Source organism: Teleopsis dalmanni, chromosome 2, assembly GCF_002237135.1.
Source record: "Teleopsis dalmanni isolate 2A chromosome 2, ASM223713v2, whole genome shotgun sequence".
Taxonomy (NCBI): domain Eukaryota; kingdom Metazoa; phylum Arthropoda; class Insecta; order Diptera; family Diopsidae; genus Teleopsis; species Teleopsis dalmanni.
Genome location: NC_051847.1, coordinates 229,806,056 through 229,823,889, shown reverse-complemented (window position 1 = coordinate 229,823,889; position 17,834 = coordinate 229,806,056). Strand labels below are relative to the sequence as shown.

At 30.6% G+C, this 17,834-nt stretch overlaps 7 protein-coding genes across 8 annotated transcripts; 4 read left to right on the top strand and 3 right to left on the bottom strand.

Annotated features, from left to right (window-relative positions):
- Positions 1 to 241: 241 nt before the first annotated feature.
- LOC119677695 (nucleoplasmin-like protein) lies at positions 242 to 903 on the top strand. Its single transcript, XM_038089148.1, has 3 exons — positions 242 to 352; positions 412 to 557; positions 613 to 903. Exons 1-3 carry the CDS (start codon positions 334 to 336, stop codon positions 805 to 807), a joined length of 360 nt encoding a protein of 119 aa, XP_037945076.1. The 5' UTR covers positions 242 to 333; the 3' UTR covers positions 808 to 903.
- Positions 894 to 4,409, bottom strand: LOC119677694 (ADAM 17-like protease). Of its 2 annotated transcripts, XM_038089146.1 has the most exons (14): positions 4,201 to 4,409; positions 3,902 to 4,141; positions 3,646 to 3,767; positions 3,451 to 3,592; positions 3,132 to 3,358; positions 3,016 to 3,075; positions 2,826 to 2,960; positions 2,564 to 2,702; positions 2,157 to 2,392; positions 1,636 to 2,102; positions 1,487 to 1,583; positions 1,295 to 1,400; positions 1,081 to 1,240; positions 894 to 1,023 (listed from the first exon to the last, which is right to left on the bottom strand). In XM_038089146.1, exons 1-14 carry the CDS (start codon positions 4,253 to 4,255, stop codon positions 984 to 986), a joined length of 2,226 nt encoding a protein of 741 aa, XP_037945074.1. In that variant the 5' UTR covers positions 4,256 to 4,409; the 3' UTR covers positions 894 to 983. The 2 variants fall into 2 exon arrangements, with proteins under 2 accessions (XP_037945074.1, XP_037945075.1); XM_038089147.1 differs by lacking the exons at positions 894 to 1,023; positions 1,081 to 1,240; positions 1,295 to 1,400; ... (1 more) ...; positions 1,636 to 2,102; positions 2,564 to 2,702 and having other exon boundaries at positions 2,279 to 2,392.
- Positions 4,410 to 5,578: 1,169 nt separating this feature from the next.
- LOC119680521 (cysteine protease ATG4D) lies at positions 5,579 to 8,863 on the top strand. The gene is made up of 7 exons (XM_038093363.1): positions 5,579 to 5,780; positions 5,895 to 6,786; positions 6,847 to 7,042; positions 7,103 to 7,179; positions 7,240 to 7,500; positions 7,569 to 7,765; positions 7,836 to 8,863. Exons 2-7 carry the CDS (start codon positions 5,895 to 5,897, stop codon positions 8,124 to 8,126), a joined length of 1,914 nt encoding a protein of 637 aa, XP_037949291.1. The 5' UTR covers positions 5,579 to 5,780; the 3' UTR covers positions 8,127 to 8,863.
- A 1,004-nt stretch (positions 8,864 to 9,867) lies between these two features.
- LOC119680772 (protein O-mannosyl-transferase TMTC4) lies at positions 9,868 to 13,266 on the bottom strand. The gene is made up of 2 exons (XM_038093743.1): positions 10,931 to 13,266; positions 9,868 to 10,785 (listed from the first exon to the last, which is right to left on the bottom strand). Exon 1 carries the CDS (start codon positions 13,071 to 13,073, stop codon positions 10,941 to 10,943), a length of 2,133 nt encoding a protein of 710 aa, XP_037949671.1. The 5' UTR covers positions 13,074 to 13,266; the 3' UTR covers positions 9,868 to 10,785; positions 10,931 to 10,940.
- Positions 13,267 to 13,534: 268 nt separating this feature from the next.
- LOC119682897 (zinc finger protein 626) lies at positions 13,535 to 15,434 on the top strand. Its single transcript, XM_038096435.1, has 4 exons — positions 13,535 to 13,939; positions 14,002 to 14,296; positions 14,353 to 14,514; positions 14,580 to 15,434. Exons 1-4 carry the CDS (start codon positions 13,625 to 13,627, stop codon positions 15,185 to 15,187), a joined length of 1,380 nt encoding a protein of 459 aa, XP_037952363.1. The 5' UTR covers positions 13,535 to 13,624; the 3' UTR covers positions 15,188 to 15,434.
- Positions 15,435 to 15,911: 477 nt separating this feature from the next.
- On the top strand, positions 15,912 to 16,775 carry LOC119685709. Its single transcript, XM_038100069.1, has 2 exons — positions 15,912 to 16,304; positions 16,358 to 16,775. Exons 1-2 carry the CDS (start codon positions 16,067 to 16,069, stop codon positions 16,756 to 16,758), a joined length of 639 nt encoding a protein of 212 aa, XP_037955997.1. The 5' UTR covers positions 15,912 to 16,066; the 3' UTR covers positions 16,759 to 16,775.
- On the bottom strand, positions 16,749 to 17,563 carry LOC119685710 (trafficking protein particle complex subunit 6b). Its single transcript, XM_038100070.1, has 3 exons — positions 17,334 to 17,563; positions 17,017 to 17,280; positions 16,749 to 16,955 (listed from the first exon to the last, which is right to left on the bottom strand). The coding sequence occupies exons 1-3, from the start codon at positions 17,403 to 17,405 to the stop codon at positions 16,830 to 16,832; spliced, it is 462 nt and encodes a 153-aa protein (XP_037955998.1). The 5' UTR covers positions 17,406 to 17,563; the 3' UTR covers positions 16,749 to 16,829.
- Between the last annotated feature and the right edge of the window lie 271 nt (positions 17,564 to 17,834).

The window sequence follows — 17,834 nt, the reverse complement described above, 5'->3', positions numbered from 1 at the left end:
CACTATACTATCTACTATATGTTGTATCCACAAACAATAAAAAAGGTGTGTTAAGATATTTATCATTTTACGACATTACCGAACATTTTTTAATTTAGTTACGTCTAAAAACCCATATTGTTTTAGAATTCATTATATATTTTTACATACACCATCGTCCGAAATTGTTAGTAAAAGTTGATATGGCAGCTCAAAAATTTTATTTTTTTTTATCAACAAATTTATCTTCCAGTTTGTTTTGATGTATTTTCTGAATGAATTGGCGGTGATTGAAGTGGCATCTACAACTGTTATTTAGCATTTATTTAATTTCAAGATTTTTTTTTTACAAAAATGGATCAGTTTTTTTATGGTAAGCTCAATTTACAAATTATTTTTTTCTTTATCTAAAAAAATAACTTCTCTTTTAAGGTACTACTCTTGATATTAAGACTCCATTAGCTACCTTTGAAAATGAAACCAATATCGAGGAAAATCTTTATAATGCGCAAAAATTAACTATTAAACGTATTATTCTAGATCCATCTGCAAAAGAAAATGAGTTCAATATTATTGAGGTAAAAGCTGCACAATTTCCTATGTTTTTATGTAATTATAACTAGTTATTATTAGGCAGAAACGCTAAACTGCGACTCGGAGAATATTAGAATTCCAATTGCTATATTGAAGGCCGGCGAAACTCGAATGCTCAAACCGAATATTGAATTTCCTAATAAAACAGTTTCATTTAAACTTATCAAAGGAAATGGTCCAGTCCACATTTACGGCAATGTAGCAACTGAATCTTCATGGCTGCAAGATGATTGAAGACAAATCAAATTCATTTAGTAATATTCATAATTGTAATAATAATAATTGTAATAAAGAAGCTAACAAATGATAAAAGAAAATTTAAAAGTTTAATGTTTGTATTTTTATATTTGAAAGTTTCTAATGCAAACTTGTTGAATATTTTTATATATGAGTAAGGAAATGTGCGTTAATTATTGCATTCGGGCTACAGATATTTTCTGACGAGGCACTCTGAAAATAGTTTTAGATTAGATATTTAAATATTGAAAAAGTTATACCAAATTCTACCTTATATGTATGACACGTCGCCTATCGCTTGGGTGTATTAAATCTAATTTTTGACTCCAATCAATTTGTTTCATTTCATGCCTTAATCTTTTCCGATCAAAGTACGAAATGACACAGCTAGCCGGAATCCAAAATATTGATGTTAAAACCACAACCGCCACTGCAACAGAATAATGCCAAAAACAACATTTTTAAAACTGACAAATTTACTTACTGACTATGTTGTCTTTTAAAAACCTCAGAACACGGTTGATGTTTATTTCTTCAATTATATCCCAAAACCTCTCGACGACGTCTTGAATTGTTTTTTCACATACGCCCTAAAATATTAATATGATATATTATATGTATGTATGTTACACATAAGTTCAATAAGTTATTGATATTCCTAAAAATTGTTTCATACTTTATTGCAAAATCCTTGTATACATGGTGTTCCGTCTGGCAAAACGTCTGGAGGTTCTACAGGAAAGCACGTCTCATTGATACTCATACGACAACAACTAAAGAAAACTCTTTTGATTATGATACTGGTAAAATTTGGATTTCACGTACCGTTTGCAGGCATCCTGAATTATGTCGCACATACAACTCTGCAATCCTTGCGTCTCGCAATACGGTACGCATTTACCGTTACGACATTGTCCACGTTCTTGACATATTGTGCCATCATCCATTGGTGGTGATTTTGGACATTCTGCAATTACACCCGTACAACGTGCTTCCTGTTCGCAAGTAGCATATTGAGCTTCCCGGCATTTCATGCCAGCTGGCATAAATTGACAATTCTGACAACATGGTGAATTTTTGTCACTACATACAGCACCTTGATTACGACGCAGTTTACAGTTTTTGTCACAGCATGCATCATTGTCTTCTGTTCCTAGCAGTCCAGCATCACATTGCTCGTCTCCCTCAACACGCAAGTTTCCGCAAAATGACTCTTCTGGTTCAGAGAAGCATCGACCAGATTTAGCTTGTAACACTTTACGTATTGAGCGTAGGGAACAGGGAGAAAATTTCTGTAAAGATTATATTTTTATTTTAGTTTTAATTTTTAAAAATCTGATAAAAACCTTGTTATTAACATCGTATCCGCTAACAGAATACGTATACATCAAGAAACTTCCACCTTGTGAAGCACTGGGTGAACATTCAGGTATATCTGGATCATGTTCGGATCCCCAGTTATGTCCAAATTCATGTGCAGTCACCAAGTCCGCTTCACGTGTTATTACGCGTTGTCCATAATGATTTCTCGAACTACTGAGACCGGAATTTAAGTAAAGGGTGTAACCATTTTTAAAGTATTCTGTGAAATATTAAAAAATGTTTTTTATTATCATAAGCTTACATTAAAAACAATTACTAAATATTAATTAACATAAAACTATACAATATTTTAATAAAAATTGAAACGAAACATCAAAAAACGTAAGGATTCATAATTTAAGTGAAGCAAAAACAATAGAAATTTTGCAACCTGGAGTGCATATTCCACCAACTGAATTTCGTCGAGGCGAACCAACATAAGCCAAACCTAAGATTCCGCCTTCAAATTTTAAGTCAGTAAAAAGATGAGCTAAACAAAAATCTTTATGACTATATTCCCGTGAAAAGACCTGCATTTTTAATGAAATTTTTGCAAGCACAAAAACAGGAAGAAATATTTATTGCGAATATTTTAAGAAAGCATATCTTGTCTAATAGTTTAACAAAAATTCTACACAGATACTGAAACTTACCTCCAAAAGGTTACGGACATCCCACTTTTCCCGAATTTGATTATAATGAGCTTCACCACCACGAAGTCGAGTGGGTTCAGAATGAACAACAATTTTTTTTATAACAAATCCCATACCCTTAAATCCCTCTTGATCCTGCAACAAAATTAATATTTAAATAACTGATATTATGAACAAGTTTTAAACTTACTGAACGATCTTGCCACACTGTATCATTATAAATCTTGTGTACACGGTCTATAAGACTTATCTATAAAAAATAGAATTTGCATTAAAATATTTTACGTTTGCATACAGATAATTTACCAAATAATTAATAGTAGTTTTTGTATTACTTCCACCCATTTCCTGAAAAAACCTGTAATCTGCTACCAATAAAAGCGGGCAACGTGTTTTGGTAGGAGTGTATTCATACTGGTCAGCCTGCCGTTTTGCACGTTTATGCACTTGTTTATGACTTTCATCTGTCAAATGACTACTTGTTTTGTGTTTATGATATATTTCATTCTCATTTTCGTCGAGAGTTTCTAATTCTGAAAACGTTTCATGTAAAGTGAATAAAATAAGTATAACTTTTTAATATTAATATTTTATCATTCTAGTTTAAAAACAATTATTAAATCACCTAAGCCTTCTTTTACGTAACCGCATGTTGAAGCCATGCCACCTAATTCATTACTTCCACGGTTCCAGTTAAGTTTCACATCCGAAATTTTGTATGCAACCATAGAACTGTTCCCAACAGTAGGTAAATGACGCCATGAAGGCTAAAATACAATTAACATACAATATTTTATAGAAAAAATAAGGTTTTTCTTACCTCTATATGATAAATTTCCTCTGGTAAATGTATTGACATTGTCATCAAACCATCCGCAATATGAGCACGTACTGATGACTCCATTTCTCCAAAAACTCTACCAGCATAAAAGTTATCGTGATCTATAAAACCAAACAATTGATGAACTTTTTTATTGCTGACGTCTTAAGACAAAATTATTATGACTATGATTATATTAAAATTAAGCATATATAAAATAATTATAATTGGGTTGATTATAGTCATTATAACATACCTAAATGGACAACAGTTTCATTGCCATCTCCATCAACTGAATATGCTTTAAAGTTGCTATGAAGTACTTCGCGATGTGGGTGTAATATTAGCCGAAAATTTTTACCCAATGTTTTGAATTCCACTTCTTTAATGACATTGTACGGATGTGAGCTTTGTTTAGCACCTCTTTTCACGATTTTGTGCGTCACAGAGTCTTTTGAGAGAACTTCGTAATGGCGCAATGTGCGATGTATGGTTACTTTAAATAAAATAGCGTTTATATGCAAATTTAATAAATAATTTGTTTGTTTCATTTACAGGCATTTTGTAGCAGCATTTCAGCAGATATAATATAAAACAAATAAAACTTCATGATTTGGAACTCCCTAAATATCACACACACGAAAAGTTTACTTAATCCCCTAAAATGCTAGTTTAGTCTATATTTCGAAGCCGTTTAAGTTTTCTTCTCTTCTACAGATAAAATCTTTCTTAAACAACAATAAACATTGCAAGTTCTTTCCTTTTTTCAAGTTTCCAATAACAAAAAAAGAATACAAAGGAAAAAGTAATCGAAAACGAAAAAGGTATACCATCCACACAATATCATGAAATATTTTCGAATTACACAACAAATTAAAATATTTTGCTTTCAATATGGTTTACAAAAACTTTAAAGCCACATAATTTTCTCTTAACATTTTATTTGCTTTTTCATAGCTGTCGTTCACATTGCTTTTCCAATTTGTGTCGTTACAAAACCGTTCACTATATGATATCATACAACAATCTGACGTCCAAAAGTGTGATTGAATCTTATATGGCATTTACATTCAAATGACTGATTTGGGTCAAAAATCACAAATGTGAAGGAGATGACTGATTTCTGCATACAAAATCTCATATGTGCAAATGAGATCCACACTCGCGCAATCGATCTCATTTTTTAGAAATGAGTTCCAACAAGTTGCAAATAAGTTCCAAACGCAAATGAATATATTGAACATACCTTAAGTAAAAGTTTTTCATGGCATTTTAACAGTTTGAGAAAACAATATTCGATAAAATGACAAAAAAATACACGTTTGAATGTCACTCTGTAAAGTTACAAGAAAAAACTGTCAAGTCCATCAAATAGTATATTAGTAAAAGAATACCCGACAGCTTCTTTTCCTACATTGAAAGTTTTTACTCTGGAAGCTCCTATATAAACGCCAAATCGAAGGCTAATATGTTACCTCCAAATAAATTAAAACTTTTATTAATGCCAATGAAACTATTTCAATTTTTGATTTCTTTAAATTTTAGTATAGTTCCATCGCGCAAATTGTCACTTAAAGTTGTAATGTCAATTTTTCTTTCGTGCAGAATTAGAACACAAATAATGTGTAGTGAAACTAAATAAGCTGTCATAAAACGCCAAATATCAAATGTTATTGAACCAACCGTTTTAAAAGGAAATTTCGACTCGGTTTCCAATAACCCGCATTACCATAATTTAACCAACTCATAAACCAACTTAACCGATGTCTTAAAGCTTACTACTTGTTTCATAAAATTAAAAATTTAAGTATCACCATTGTATATATATTCATTTGCTTTTATTTGTGCGTAGCAACACACGCAGAATATAGTTAGTACATTATAAAAAATAATTTTAAAGGTGTTTTAATAAAATATTTCGATAGTATTACAAACACGCTGTCAAGCCGAAACGTTAATAATAAAATTCTAAAGTTCTACACCGATATACAACCCTGTCACATATTTTATTTTAATTAGAACTTTTTATTGTTCAAACAAATATATAGTATTTTCTTATCAAAAAAAAAAACGGTAAACAAACAAATTGGGTAATCGCAGTTGACGTTATCTCTAAACAACATAAACATTAAATTGTAAGTGAGGTGTTTATTTTTATCGTGTTAGTCAGTAATAAGCTTAATAAGTGACGATACGAAATAATTGACTTAATGATGTATCCGTGCTTAAAAAATTTCAATAATTTACAGATGAACTATGATGGCATATTAGCACAAATAACAGATGAAAAATTGAACGTTTATCAAAGCCAAGCAAATGCTGTGGAGGAGCAAGGTGCTGTTGAAGAAGAACAAGTGGCTACTATACAAACAGTTCAGCAATCTCCAGCAGTTCGGTCTAAGAGCAACTCAGAAAGTTCCACGCCTCAACGTAAAATTTCTGCGTCTACTCGTTTCATGAACGCATTTCAACAGTTCTATACGGCCACTTCCAATTCAAATTCTGCACCTGCACCTGCACCTACCACACACATTGAGAACAATGATAGCGATACAGCAACCCTTGGTAGCAACCGTACACCTACTAAAAGTGGTACTATGGAATCAAAATTGTTATCGATGTGGCATAATGTAAAATATGGTTGGAGTGGAAAACTGAAATCGAATTTTTCAAAAGAGCAGCCGGTCTGGCTTTTAGGACGTTGTTACCATCGTAAATATACTCCACCTGCGTCACTGGAAACATCTGCTGATCTAACGAATTGCATTACATCAACTGCAAATGATGCTATTATATTAGATGGTACTACAACGCTTAGCTTTGATGGCAATATATGTGAAAGTATGCAACCAAACGTTTCATCACTCTATCCAGTTCTTAATCCACAACATATTGATGAAATTGTAGTACCACAAGAATTAGGAATGGATGCAGCTGAAAATCAAGGAGCCGATATACAGTGGGAAGAGAGTATTGAAGGATTTCGCCGTGATTTTTATAGCAGAATTTGGATGACTTATCGACGAGAGTTTCAAACAATGAATGGTTCCAACTATACATCTGATTGTGGATGGGGTTGCATGTTACGAAGTGGTCAAATGCTGTTGGCTCAAGGATTAGTTTGTCATTTTCTTGGAAGAAGTAAGTTAAAAATATTAATATATAATTTGTTAATTGGTTTGTAAAACTTTAATTTTACAGGTTGGCGATATAACGCTGATACTCAGTTGCATTCAACTTACGAGGATATCACACATAAAAAAATAATTAAATGGTTCGGAGATAGTTCTTCAAAAAATAGTCCATTTTCCATACATACACTAGTACGTCTAGGAGAGGAAATGGGTAAGAAACCAGGCGATTGGTATGGTCCTGCATCAGTGTCTTATTTGTTAAGGTAAGACTGCATATTTTTGACCCTTGAAATATATAAATAGAGTTTTATTTTTATTTGCAGGCGTGCCTTAAAAACTGCTGCTCAAGAAAATGCTGATTTCGACAACATTAATATTTATGTGGCTCGCGATTGCACAAGTAAGAATAAATATTAAAATTATTATATATGCAATAAATTGATTCGTTTTTCTTTATTAGTTTATATTCAAGACATTGAGGATGAATGTCGAATACCGGAACCAACACCACAGTTCGTGCCATGGCAAATGGCTCGCAAAATTCCTAAACAGGAAAGAAAGATGTGGAAGTCACTTATAATTCTAATACCATTAAGACTTGGCACGGAAAAAATAAATCCGGTATACGCACACTGTTTAAAGCTATTACTAAGTACAGAATACTGCATTGGAATTATTGGAGGAAGGCCGAAACACTCGTTATATTTTGTTGGATTTCAAGGTAAATCAATTTAATAGCTTGTATTATATTTACAAGTTCCAGAAAAATATTTTTAATTGCTTTTATAGAGGATAAGCTTATACATCTGGATCCGCATTACTGTCAAGAAATGGTAGATGTGAATATGGAGAACTTTCCACTGCACACGTTTCATTGCAAATCACCACGAAAACTAAAAACATCCAAAATGGATCCCAGCTGCTGTATAGGTTTCTATATTCCAACAAAAAATGACTTTGATCAGTTTGTGGAAAGCGTACAATTGGTAAGTAAATATAAACAAATTTTTAGAATAAAAATTCATTCATTCATCAGAATTCATTTTTTATTTTTAGTATTTACATCCAATGCGTTGTGCTTCTGGAACTATTGATAAGATTATTCCACCAGCACAACAACTGCCTTGTATGGCAACTAGTTACGACGGCAGCACTGCAGCTACACAATTTGCTGAAATGAATTATCCACTTTTTAGCTTCTCAAGAGGCCGATGTTTGGATCACGAAACAGATGAAATGAGTGATTCCCTATATAAACCTGTACAGGAGCAGATGGCACAAGTGTGTCAAGATAAATATTTAACCGATGATGAGGATGGTGAAACAGAAGAGTTCGTTTTATTATAAAGCAATTGAGTTTACAAGAATTTCGAATAATTCAACTATGATGGCTTAATTCTTTTTTTTTTAATGAAACATCCTTTTTTACATTTTACATATATTTTTTTCACATTTATTATTAATGGTAAAATTGTACAAATAATTTGACAGATAGTTTTATTATCGCCTATTTCACAACTACAGAAAAAGTTTAGTTTATTTCGGTTTTTAGTAACTAAATGTACCCTTAGTTAAACGATCCTTTTTGGGTCTTAATTACTTTAATATTAATAAACTCGTTCCTTTTTCGCTTTAAGCTTGCATATTTTCATAACTGCAGCCATCGCAAAGCAAAAAGTTGTCTTTGTCAATGGAATTACTTAATTTTCAAATTATTTAATATTCAAACATTTATAATCTAAATACACACATATGTAAATGTAGTTCGGAATCAATGCTTCTATTATAAAAGTATATTATACAAATACACATTTCTGCTGTAATTTTTGCCAGTAATTTAAAATATTGATCAGAAAAATTGTTTCAAAATTTGTCTTACATTAAAATGTGATGATCATTTAATTACATGCCACATATATGATAATTTATTAAGAAAATAATTAATTTTTTTTTCTTTCATTTTTATATTTATAATGCCTTGATTTACATTTAAATATTTAGTTTTATTTTAGGAATCCATATTTTATGTGATAATAAATATCATCTGATGTACATAAAATATACTTGTAAGAACAATGATTATTATTAAGTATGATTCACTGTTATTGTTGTTAACGTATTTTATTATTAACAAATTTTTCCATATAATTTACTCATTACTCATAACTTATATTTAAATTTACTTGTTTCAGCTTAAGAGTTTATTACACTAATAAATATGAAAAGTTTAAAACTGGTATGCATATACTGATATATATATTATAAATATGTTTTGTTTTTTTAAGCTTTACGATCTCTTTCCTTATTAAAATAATGTAATTTTCAATCCCATATCCTTATACAATAAATAAAAAAATAATTTAATAAATATATATAAAATCAGTCTCAATTTTTAAATTTTATTGTAATTATTAAATTAGTACGAAAGTGCTGACTTAAAGCAAATATAATTCCAACTAAATATTGCCATGCACTAACATAATTCAATAGCTCACATATATAAAATCTAGAAGATAAATATCTGGAGTACCCGTATAAAGTTCATTACCATTTAAATAATATAAAATTATATTTATATACAATAAATATAAAAAAAAATTTAATACTCCACAAAAATTCGAGTCTAACAGGAAGGAATCTGAATTGTTCTAAAATTTTAAAATAAACTTAAGTTTATTAAGTAACTGTCGACTATTATTATTGTTATCGTGACTCATATTAAAAGTAAATGACTAAATAATGAGTATTTTTAAAAAGATCACAATTTTTTAAATCATTTCAGTATATAGTTACAGATATACATATAAATAAATTTTACAAACTTAGAACTAACACAACGAGATAATCATTAAGGATGTGTTTCGTTTCAAATGTTAAGTAACTTCAAAGTATTCCATTTTCTACTGTCACAAAATATTTTTAGACCTATTAATAGGTCAAGCACATATTTTCTACTTAAAATTAAATAGTTACACACTTACAAACATACAGACAAACATTAATTACATTTATAATATCATTATTTAAGTTTTAGTTAAAAATATTAGAAATTTACTTGAAATATTTTAGATAAAATTGTTCAGCAAAGCGATCTGTTGTTAAATAAATTATTTTTTTATTTTTTCCCTTCCTTTATTCGAAGAGTAAAAATTTTAACTATTTGATATTAGCTTCACCTCAACCCACCAGAAACTGAATTTTCTGTCTACGTTGAAAATTTCACTTATTTAATCAATATCAGATTTGGAGTGTTTTATTCGGTTGTTAGTACGCAGTATATATTATAATAAATTTTAAAAAATAATAAAATATAACTGGTGCTAGTTGTGAGATCTTATACTATGTTTACACTCATTACTCTACGGATGTTGGTAAAGGTAGTGCATGTACTCTTCTAAGTTAAGATAGAATTTCACATAAACTTTCATATTTTTCACGAGGAAAACAGACCGCATTCCCGCTTAAAATTTATCGTATTTCAAGTGATCCTTATAATTTTTATTTTAATTTTTTTTCAGTTTAACTATTGATAATTCTATTCTTCGAAATTTGGGCAATGAAACTTCATCAGATTGGTGATAATCAACAATCGCTCAAATCTACTTAATGTTACTTGTTACACAAGATATAAATAATTTTTTTTTCGCGATAAACTTTCAATAAATAAATGTGTTCTGATGATTATAAAATAGATCTACAGTTCTTAATGATGCTAAAAATTCGTTATATTTCTCCTTATGTTTTATGTGTTAGGTAAAATTTTTCTATTGCATTTTTATATTAGATTTATGGAAATGCGAATGTTGTGAACTCGCTCGCATTCCCTGAGAGTCATCCCAAATTTATGTTTATGGGTAGGTGAAAACAGTGATTTATTGGACTAGACTATATAATCCTTGAGGATTTTACACCTTGTCAGAGAGTTTACTGTTTAATTTTTTTTTATCCTTGCTCTTACATTTATTACGCGTTTTAGGTTTCCATTTGCCAAAAGTCACGGAAATTCCTTTAAAATAAGAAATTATTGTGTTATAATGTACTATTTCTTTGAACGATTAAGTAAAAATTGTAAGGTGTAAACTCTCTAATGCTAGTCCACATTCAGTAAAATATAATACAGGATATTACTGATGGGTCACATAAACACCTACCAGTTACGTCTCATTCGGTGTCCGTTAGTTGAAGCTCATCGTTTAGTTTGCGTTTTAGTAATTTTGTTAAGTTTTCATGAGCTGTACTATCTACTCCAGCATTGCATTGTAAAGCATGCTGATAACTACTGATAGCTAAATCAATTTTTCCCCAACGATGATATAAAACACCAAGATTAGTGTGGTATAAATGATTGTATGGTTCCAGTTCAATAATTTTCTTATAAAGCAGTTCTGCTTGAACATAATGTTTAAGCTTTCCGAATGCATTGGCGCGTATAAACATTATTGCGGTTTCATTTGGCATATGTTTAAGCGCCTCACCAGTAACACGAATCGCATCTTCAAATAAACCACGATTATCAAGCATAGTCAGAATATTAGCCCAAGCCTTTGATTGACGCGGATTAATTGCAACTGCTTGTTGCCAATGATGCATAGCCTCTGTATAAAGATTTTGATCAAGATAGAGATTTCCGATATTATAATGACAGATACCGTAATTTTTTCGAAACTTAAGCGCTGTTTTATAGCTTGACAACGCTTCCTCAAACTCATTTCGAGCTGATTGTATTATACCTAAATTCATCCAAGCAGCCGGAAATTCGGGCATAGCTGAAATTGCTGCTCTTATAAACTTTTCAGCAGTATTAAGATCTCCTTTCTCACGATACATGTTTCCAAGATTCATCAAGGCTGCTTCATACTCTGGATACAACTCAACAGCTTTGTGATAATGATACATGGCTTTATTGTGCTGCTTTTTATCGGATGCAAGCCTGGCAATATTGAAATGAACTTTTGCATTATTCGGGCATACTTTCAAAGCTGATGAAAATAATTTCTCCTCATTTTCCCATTCGCTCGCTCGTTCACGAGTGCGTACAATAAAACAAATACAAAGAAACATTAGACAAATTTTTAAAGTAAGCACAATAAAATTTCGTTGTATGCTCCTCTTTAACTTTATAAATGAGTATGCTACTAAAAAGCAGAACCCAATCGATGGCACATATAAAACACGTTCGGCAATAACAAATCCAACTCTTATAATGCCCGATGCTGGTATGAATGGTATTACTAGCATTCCCACACCGAGCATGATGCCAAAGTTAGGTTTATATTTTATGCAAGCCACTATAACAAAAGAGTATAAAGCCAGTACTGATTGTAATCGCAAGTCCCAAATACTGGTTATTAAATCAATACAGCCAATTGCCCAATCAAAGCATAACCACGTTGGGCAAAATAATATCCATAGATTAATAACGTAAAGGAATTGTTGCGTTAAAATTTTAGTTAGCAAATCCCCACTGAAGGCAAGCGGATTATCCATTGGCTTAAATTGAGGGCTTTCAAAATTTTGTATAGCAAACCTAAAAATAATGAGTAAAATTGTTGCAGCCCCATATCCTAAATAGCGCAAGTTTAACACCATTCGTAATTGCTGTTTAAGAGGTTTCATATACACACGAGTGCATAAATAATCGAGGAACACACAAGTCAATGGTATTGTTATTGCGGTTTCTTTAAAAAAAATTCCAATGAATGTGAGGCTTATAACTAGTATATCTGCAACAACTTTCAAATGCTTTCTTAAATGTGTAAGCTGCATTGCCATCAAATATATGAAACAAAACATAAGTTCTGCTCGTCCAACAACTCCACAAACAGCTTCTGTATGTACCGGGTGTATAGCAAAAAGCGCAGAAGTTACGGTAGCCTCTTGCTTGAATTTTAGATTGTAAATTAAACGCCATATCAACAATGTGTTGATACAGTGGAAAAAAAGGTTAATAGCTTTCATATGTTTGGCGCGTAGGCCTTGTTTATATTCGAAGTGGAACATTAATGTAGTTAACGGACGATATGATTTATGAGAGTCGACATCCTTTAGCGGGGCGCCCCAAAAATCGTGTTCAAAAATTGCTGTTAAATTGGTTGGAGTTTTAACAACGTCCGGATTTTTTTCAATTGCTACGGTATCATCGAACACAAAAGCACCATCAAGAGAGTGTTGATAGCAGGCTAAGCACAATATAACGAGAATTACTTGAGCTAACATATCTTTGGATACATTTTCTTCAAGTCTATGCAAAAAAGTAAATCGCGGTACATCCTTTTGCCTTGGTCTGGGTCTCATTTTGTTGAAATCAAGATTTTAATGTTGTTTCGAAGAATTTCAGATATTACTTTATTTATTATTTTAAAACTTTCGCTTGTTTAAAACTTTTTTCAACATTAAACACTTTTGCAAAAATTTTTCATTTACACTCTATTGTTGGTACAATACTTTTCTGAACGTTGCCACCTAATTGGTAAGCAAATTTCTGTAGTGCTATGGTGTTCCCATACTTCGCAATTATGATTGAATTTGTAAAGTATATGTAAGGTATATTATTAATTAATATTAATAAATATAGTATTTGTTATTTGTTATATTAAGTAAAAAAATATTTTAATAATTTATATTTAAACTATTTAACCTGCAAAGTATATTATATATTGTGAACTCATAAGCTCATGAACTTATAATAGTACTCATACATTACCAATTTCTTGTTTAGTCATTAAAATATGGCTACTTTTTGTTAGAGTTTTAAGTAAACATACATCAGATGTATTTTTTTATATATTATATCAATTCAACAAATAGAAATTAAAGTCGGTGGGTTGTGTATTGAATAAAATAATATGAGTGCAAAATGCGATGATTGTGAGAAAAATTCCAATGACAAGTGCCTTCAATGTATTAAAGATCAAGAAAATCAAATTGTAGTTAAAGAAATATTACAAATATCAAGAAATCGTAAAGCCACAAGAAATTCTAAGAAATGTAGAAAGAAAACTCCAAGTACACAACATATCCAAAAATTACAATTGCCAAATGGCGATGTTCAGTATCGCTGCATTTGTGGAAGGACTTTTAATAGTAGAACACAACAATATTATCATTTGCGGTGTGGTGACGCGTCAGTCAAGAAATTTATATGCGACAAATGTGAGAAGGTACTATTTATATGCACCATTTACCATTTATCTATTAGCTTCGTTAATCACCTCCTTTTCAGGACTTTGCCTCCCGTTCTCATTTAAAATACCACTTGGAAACTCATAATTCTGAGTCACATGTATGCACAGAATGTTCCAAAACTTTTATGAACCAAATCGTTTTGAAAAAGCACATGAAACTGCACAAATCAAGTTCGGTGAAGTGCAGCGTATGCTTCAAGATATTTCGTAATAACGAGACACTATCGACTCACATGAAACTACACAGTGATACCTTTTCATTTCAATGCCATATTTGTCAAAAAAAATATGCAATAAAATCATCATTACAACAGCACATGCTTAAGCACTTAGGTAATTTCAACAAAAAAACTAAAAAATTTTAATTAAACATTATATTTGTTATTTAGAAAAGAAATACGTTTGCCATTGTGGAAAACGATTTCAAAGAACTTCAACGCTGAAGACACACAAAAAAAGACATCTTAGTAAAGAAACTTTTTTTTGTAAAATTTGCTTAAAAAACTTTACGGATATCGGATCATTATCACGTCATGAAAAAATACATTCTGGTAAACAATTGCTTAATAAAATTTTGTGTTTCATGCATATGATGATACTTTTTAATTTTTATTAGATTCTGTTAAATATAAATGCCGGCATTGTGATATTTTAACCAAACGCAAGGACAACATGTTACGCCATGTAAGAAATATACACTTGGGGGAACAATTTTCTGAGTGTGTTATTACCATAAATCCCGAGCCGACAATGGAGACTGATGAACCTTATGATTCTTCCTTATTAGCAAACAAAATTAAATCTGTTAGTGAAGAAATTAATATCCCTAAGACTGTTAGAAATAGTTCTGTTATTAAATGTATAGGTAATGTGGAACCTGTTAAAATACCAGATGAAAATTCTGATGAATATGCACTTGAACTGACCTATGAACCTTTAAAAAACGTAAATTTAAGTAAAATAGAACCGGAAAAGAAGGCACACCGTTTAAAAAGAAAATACGATCAAATTGAAAGATATCGAAAAATTCTATACCCTGACGAAAATGACGAAGAAGATGAAAACCATGAAACTATTAAAGTTGACCAGATGGAAACATGTAGTATAAACCAACCTGAAGATTCAACACAAAAAACACATGAATTTGCACAGCGCCCCAATACTTCGAATTTTAGTGAAATGCATTGGAGAAAAAAATATCAAGAAGAATACCAAGAAAACTAGAAAAATCACAGTGATTTAATGTATGTCATATGATCATGATTTGATTGTCGATTTTCTGGTTACAAATGCAAGCTAATTGTGTCGCCTAAATTTTATATTACATTCAAGCGTTTATGAAATAAATATAAGGGAACAAGCGGAGGAAAAATAAATTAAATTATATTTTTAAGACAATTGTATTTTCTAATGTTGTAGTGCTATAAGTAATACCCATTAGTTTTAGTAAAAAACAATTTCAGCAACCTTTTATCTTATTTTATTTTTAAAAAAATGATATATTAAATGCTTTTTTATGGCTATAGAATAATTAACTACCACTGCGAAATTAAATAATACGATTTTTCATATCCAGTTTTTTTAAATACAAAACTAAGAAAATAAACATTAGTTATCTGACATGTTTTATTTTAAACTCGTGTGTTATCCTATCGTGGGCACTTCCAATTGACAAACTAGCGGTTTTTTTATTGTAGTCAAATTGTGCTTCCACTTGGAAGCTGTAAATAACACTTGGGAATCTCATGTATTTTCATTATTTTACATAACAATTCCCTAAACAATACCATGCCTTTATCACTGTTTATTGTAATTAACAAGTTTTCAAATTAAAATAGAATCCAATGATACAATTTTTCTGTTATTATATAGTTTGATTGATAGTGCGAATATTAGAAGTTTACTATAACATATATATTGTATTTTTGTTTCATATCAATTAAAATTATTTAAAACAAATTTGGACTATTGCCATATTTCCGCTTATTGATCACGTAATAAGCGTGCAGATTGTTTTCTAACATTGACAATGAAAATGTGTACATAATTAAATTTTGTTAAGTTTTTATTGAACACACGTAGAGCTAACACTGAGAACTTAGAATGTTATCAGAGTCTTATATATATTATCTTACAAGTGAGGATACTAGAAACTGGCGGCAGCTATTGAAATTTGGAAAAACTCTTGACATCAATGAAAGACGTAAATTTTTATGGTCATGGCCAAACGAAGGAAATTTACGAGAGTTTCAACTAGTTCTAAAGCAATTGAGTATAGACACATTACTAAGTATTGGTTGTGGTAATGGCTTACTTGAGTGGATTTTAAAGCAAAGCATTGGTAACCTTTTTTGAAAAATTATTGTTAATTTTGTTAAACACTTTTATTTTTAGGTGTTAATGTTTTCGGTTTAGAATTTGATCGAGCCTGGTGGCAGAGTAAATATGCTATAAGAAGCTTCATTCCATTAAACTTCTATGAAGATTTAAAGCAGACAAAAAGTGAAAATGATTCAAGGAATATGTTACTAGAATGTTGCCCAAGGTTAGAGTGGAATTTTGCATTACTTTTTTGTTATTTTAATAACAGAATAGCATTTGCAAACTACTTAAATATGTATAAGGGGAACTACATTATAATAATTGGTCCAAACTCAGATTCCAACATACACACAAATCCCAGTGCTCTGGAACCCAATTTTCCAAACAATGAATGGCACTTGCATGTTACTTTGAAATTAGATGAGAACGACGTAGTTGCATTTTATAAGAAAATAACAAAAAATATTGCTTAATATAAAATTTACTTAAAGTTGTGTATGTCGCAAATACATTTTTGAGGGAAATAAATAAATTTTTTAAATTGTTAATTTCTGTTTACTTCTATATGAAATTTACAAGCTGGTATGGACTGCACCTCTGCTGTTACCGTACTGTTGATCCCCAAATTGCTTAACGCACCACGAACTAAACCGCAGGTAAACGCCACGAACTATATGTATATATATATAATTAAAAAATAAAGTTTAGATTGATGAAATTTATGTTGTCACCTTTGGTGCGTGCTCTAATTGTTGCGAACCAGTTGAGATTCGAGTAAGAAATCGGAATGCTTTGTCTTGGACAACGTATGTGCCATGATTATTAGTCCGTAGATTGTCCACTTGTTTTTTATAAATCAAAGTCCAAAAGTCAGTGCAAATGAATTTCATTGTTTCAAGTTCATCTTTAAACCGAGGAGCGTCTCGTGTAAGTCTCTCAATTAATCTATATCCAGTAGTAAAACCAATATATTCTAAAGTGGATAGATCTACATGCTAAAATAGCATTGTAAATTTTAATAGGCTGAATTTAAAAATTAAATACTTGCTTTATTATTGCTGGCTATACAATAGTTTACAATTTCGGCATGTAAGCAATCAAACACAATATCCTCGCACATATTATATTTTATTTTATTATTGTTACTGCATTAATATTGTCAACCTTACTTTAAAAACAGAAAAGCGGATCAGCTGATAAAGTGAAGAAATTATTCAGAAAAATATAGAAGGAATGATACTCTTCGTCTTGTTAGATTCATTTTGAAGAGAGTTACAGAGAGTATGTTTACAATGTTGCAACTAACTTGACATATATGAAACATTGTGTCATTTTTATACTGATAAATATATAAATATATAAATTATAAATTTATATTGAAATATAATAATGTAGTTTGATAATTTTGTCAACATATTAGGCATTTTCGGTGGCTCACAAGTATTGTAAAAAACGCATGTTGGCCTATATTCGCTAAGGGCCGTGTTATGTTATGGTATTTTATTTTAATCATTTTCAATAGCGACCTAACTCAAATAAATTGCTCTAA

Coding starts and splice junctions, on each gene's coding strand:
- LOC119680772 (XM_038093743.1), bottom strand. CDS start 13,073: ATGAGACCCAGACCAAGGCAAAAGGATGTACCGCGATTTACTTTTTTG.
- LOC119685710 (XM_038100070.1), bottom strand. CDS start 17,405: ATGTGCGAGGATATTGTGTTTGATTGCTTACATGCCGAAATTGTAAAC. Junction 17,281..17,333: donor GTATAGCCAGCAATAATAAA/GCAAGTATTTAA, acceptor ATGCTATTTTAG/CATGTAGATCTATCCACTTT. Junction 16,956..17,016: donor AATTAGAGCACGCACCAAAG/GTGACAACATAA, acceptor ATATACATATAG/TTCGTGGCGTTTACCTGCGG.
- LOC119677694 (XM_038089146.1), bottom strand. CDS start 4,255: ATGAAGTTTTATTTGTTTTATATTATATCTGCTGAAATGCTGCTACAA. Junction 4,142..4,200: donor AATGCTGCTACAAAATGCCT/GTAAATGAAACA, acceptor TTTTATTTAAAG/TAACCATACATCGCACATTG. Junction 1,584..1,635: donor ATTCAGGATGCCTGCAAACG/GTACGTGAAATC, acceptor AGTTTTCTTTAG/TTGTTGTCGTATGAGTATCA.
- LOC119677695 (XM_038089148.1), top strand. Junction 558..612: donor ATGAGTTCAATATTATTGAG/GTAAAAGCTGCA, acceptor AGTTATTATTAG/GCAGAAACGCTAAACTGCGA.
- LOC119682897 (XM_038096435.1), top strand. CDS start 13,625: ATGAGTGCAAAATGCGATGATTGTGAGAAAAATTCCAATGACAAGTGC. Junction 13,940..14,001: donor TATGCGACAAATGTGAGAAG/GTACTATTTATA, acceptor CCTCCTTTTCAG/GACTTTGCCTCCCGTTCTCA. Junction 14,515..14,579: donor TCATGAAAAAATACATTCTG/GTAAACAATTGC, acceptor AATTTTTATTAG/ATTCTGTTAAATATAAATGC.
- LOC119680521 (XM_038093363.1), top strand. CDS start 5,895: ATGAACTATGATGGCATATTAGCACAAATAACAGATGAAAAATTGAAC. Junction 7,043..7,102: donor TCAGTGTCTTATTTGTTAAG/GTAAGACTGCAT, acceptor TTTTATTTGCAG/GCGTGCCTTAAAAACTGCTG. Junction 7,180..7,239: donor TGTGGCTCGCGATTGCACAA/GTAAGAATAAAT, acceptor TTTCTTTATTAG/TTTATATTCAAGACATTGAG.
- LOC119685709 (XM_038100069.1), top strand. CDS start 16,067: ATGTTATCAGAGTCTTATATATATTATCTTACAAGTGAGGATACTAGA. Junction 16,305..16,357: donor GATTTTAAAGCAAAGCATTG/GTAACCTTTTTT, acceptor TTTTATTTTTAG/GTGTTAATGTTTTCGGTTTA.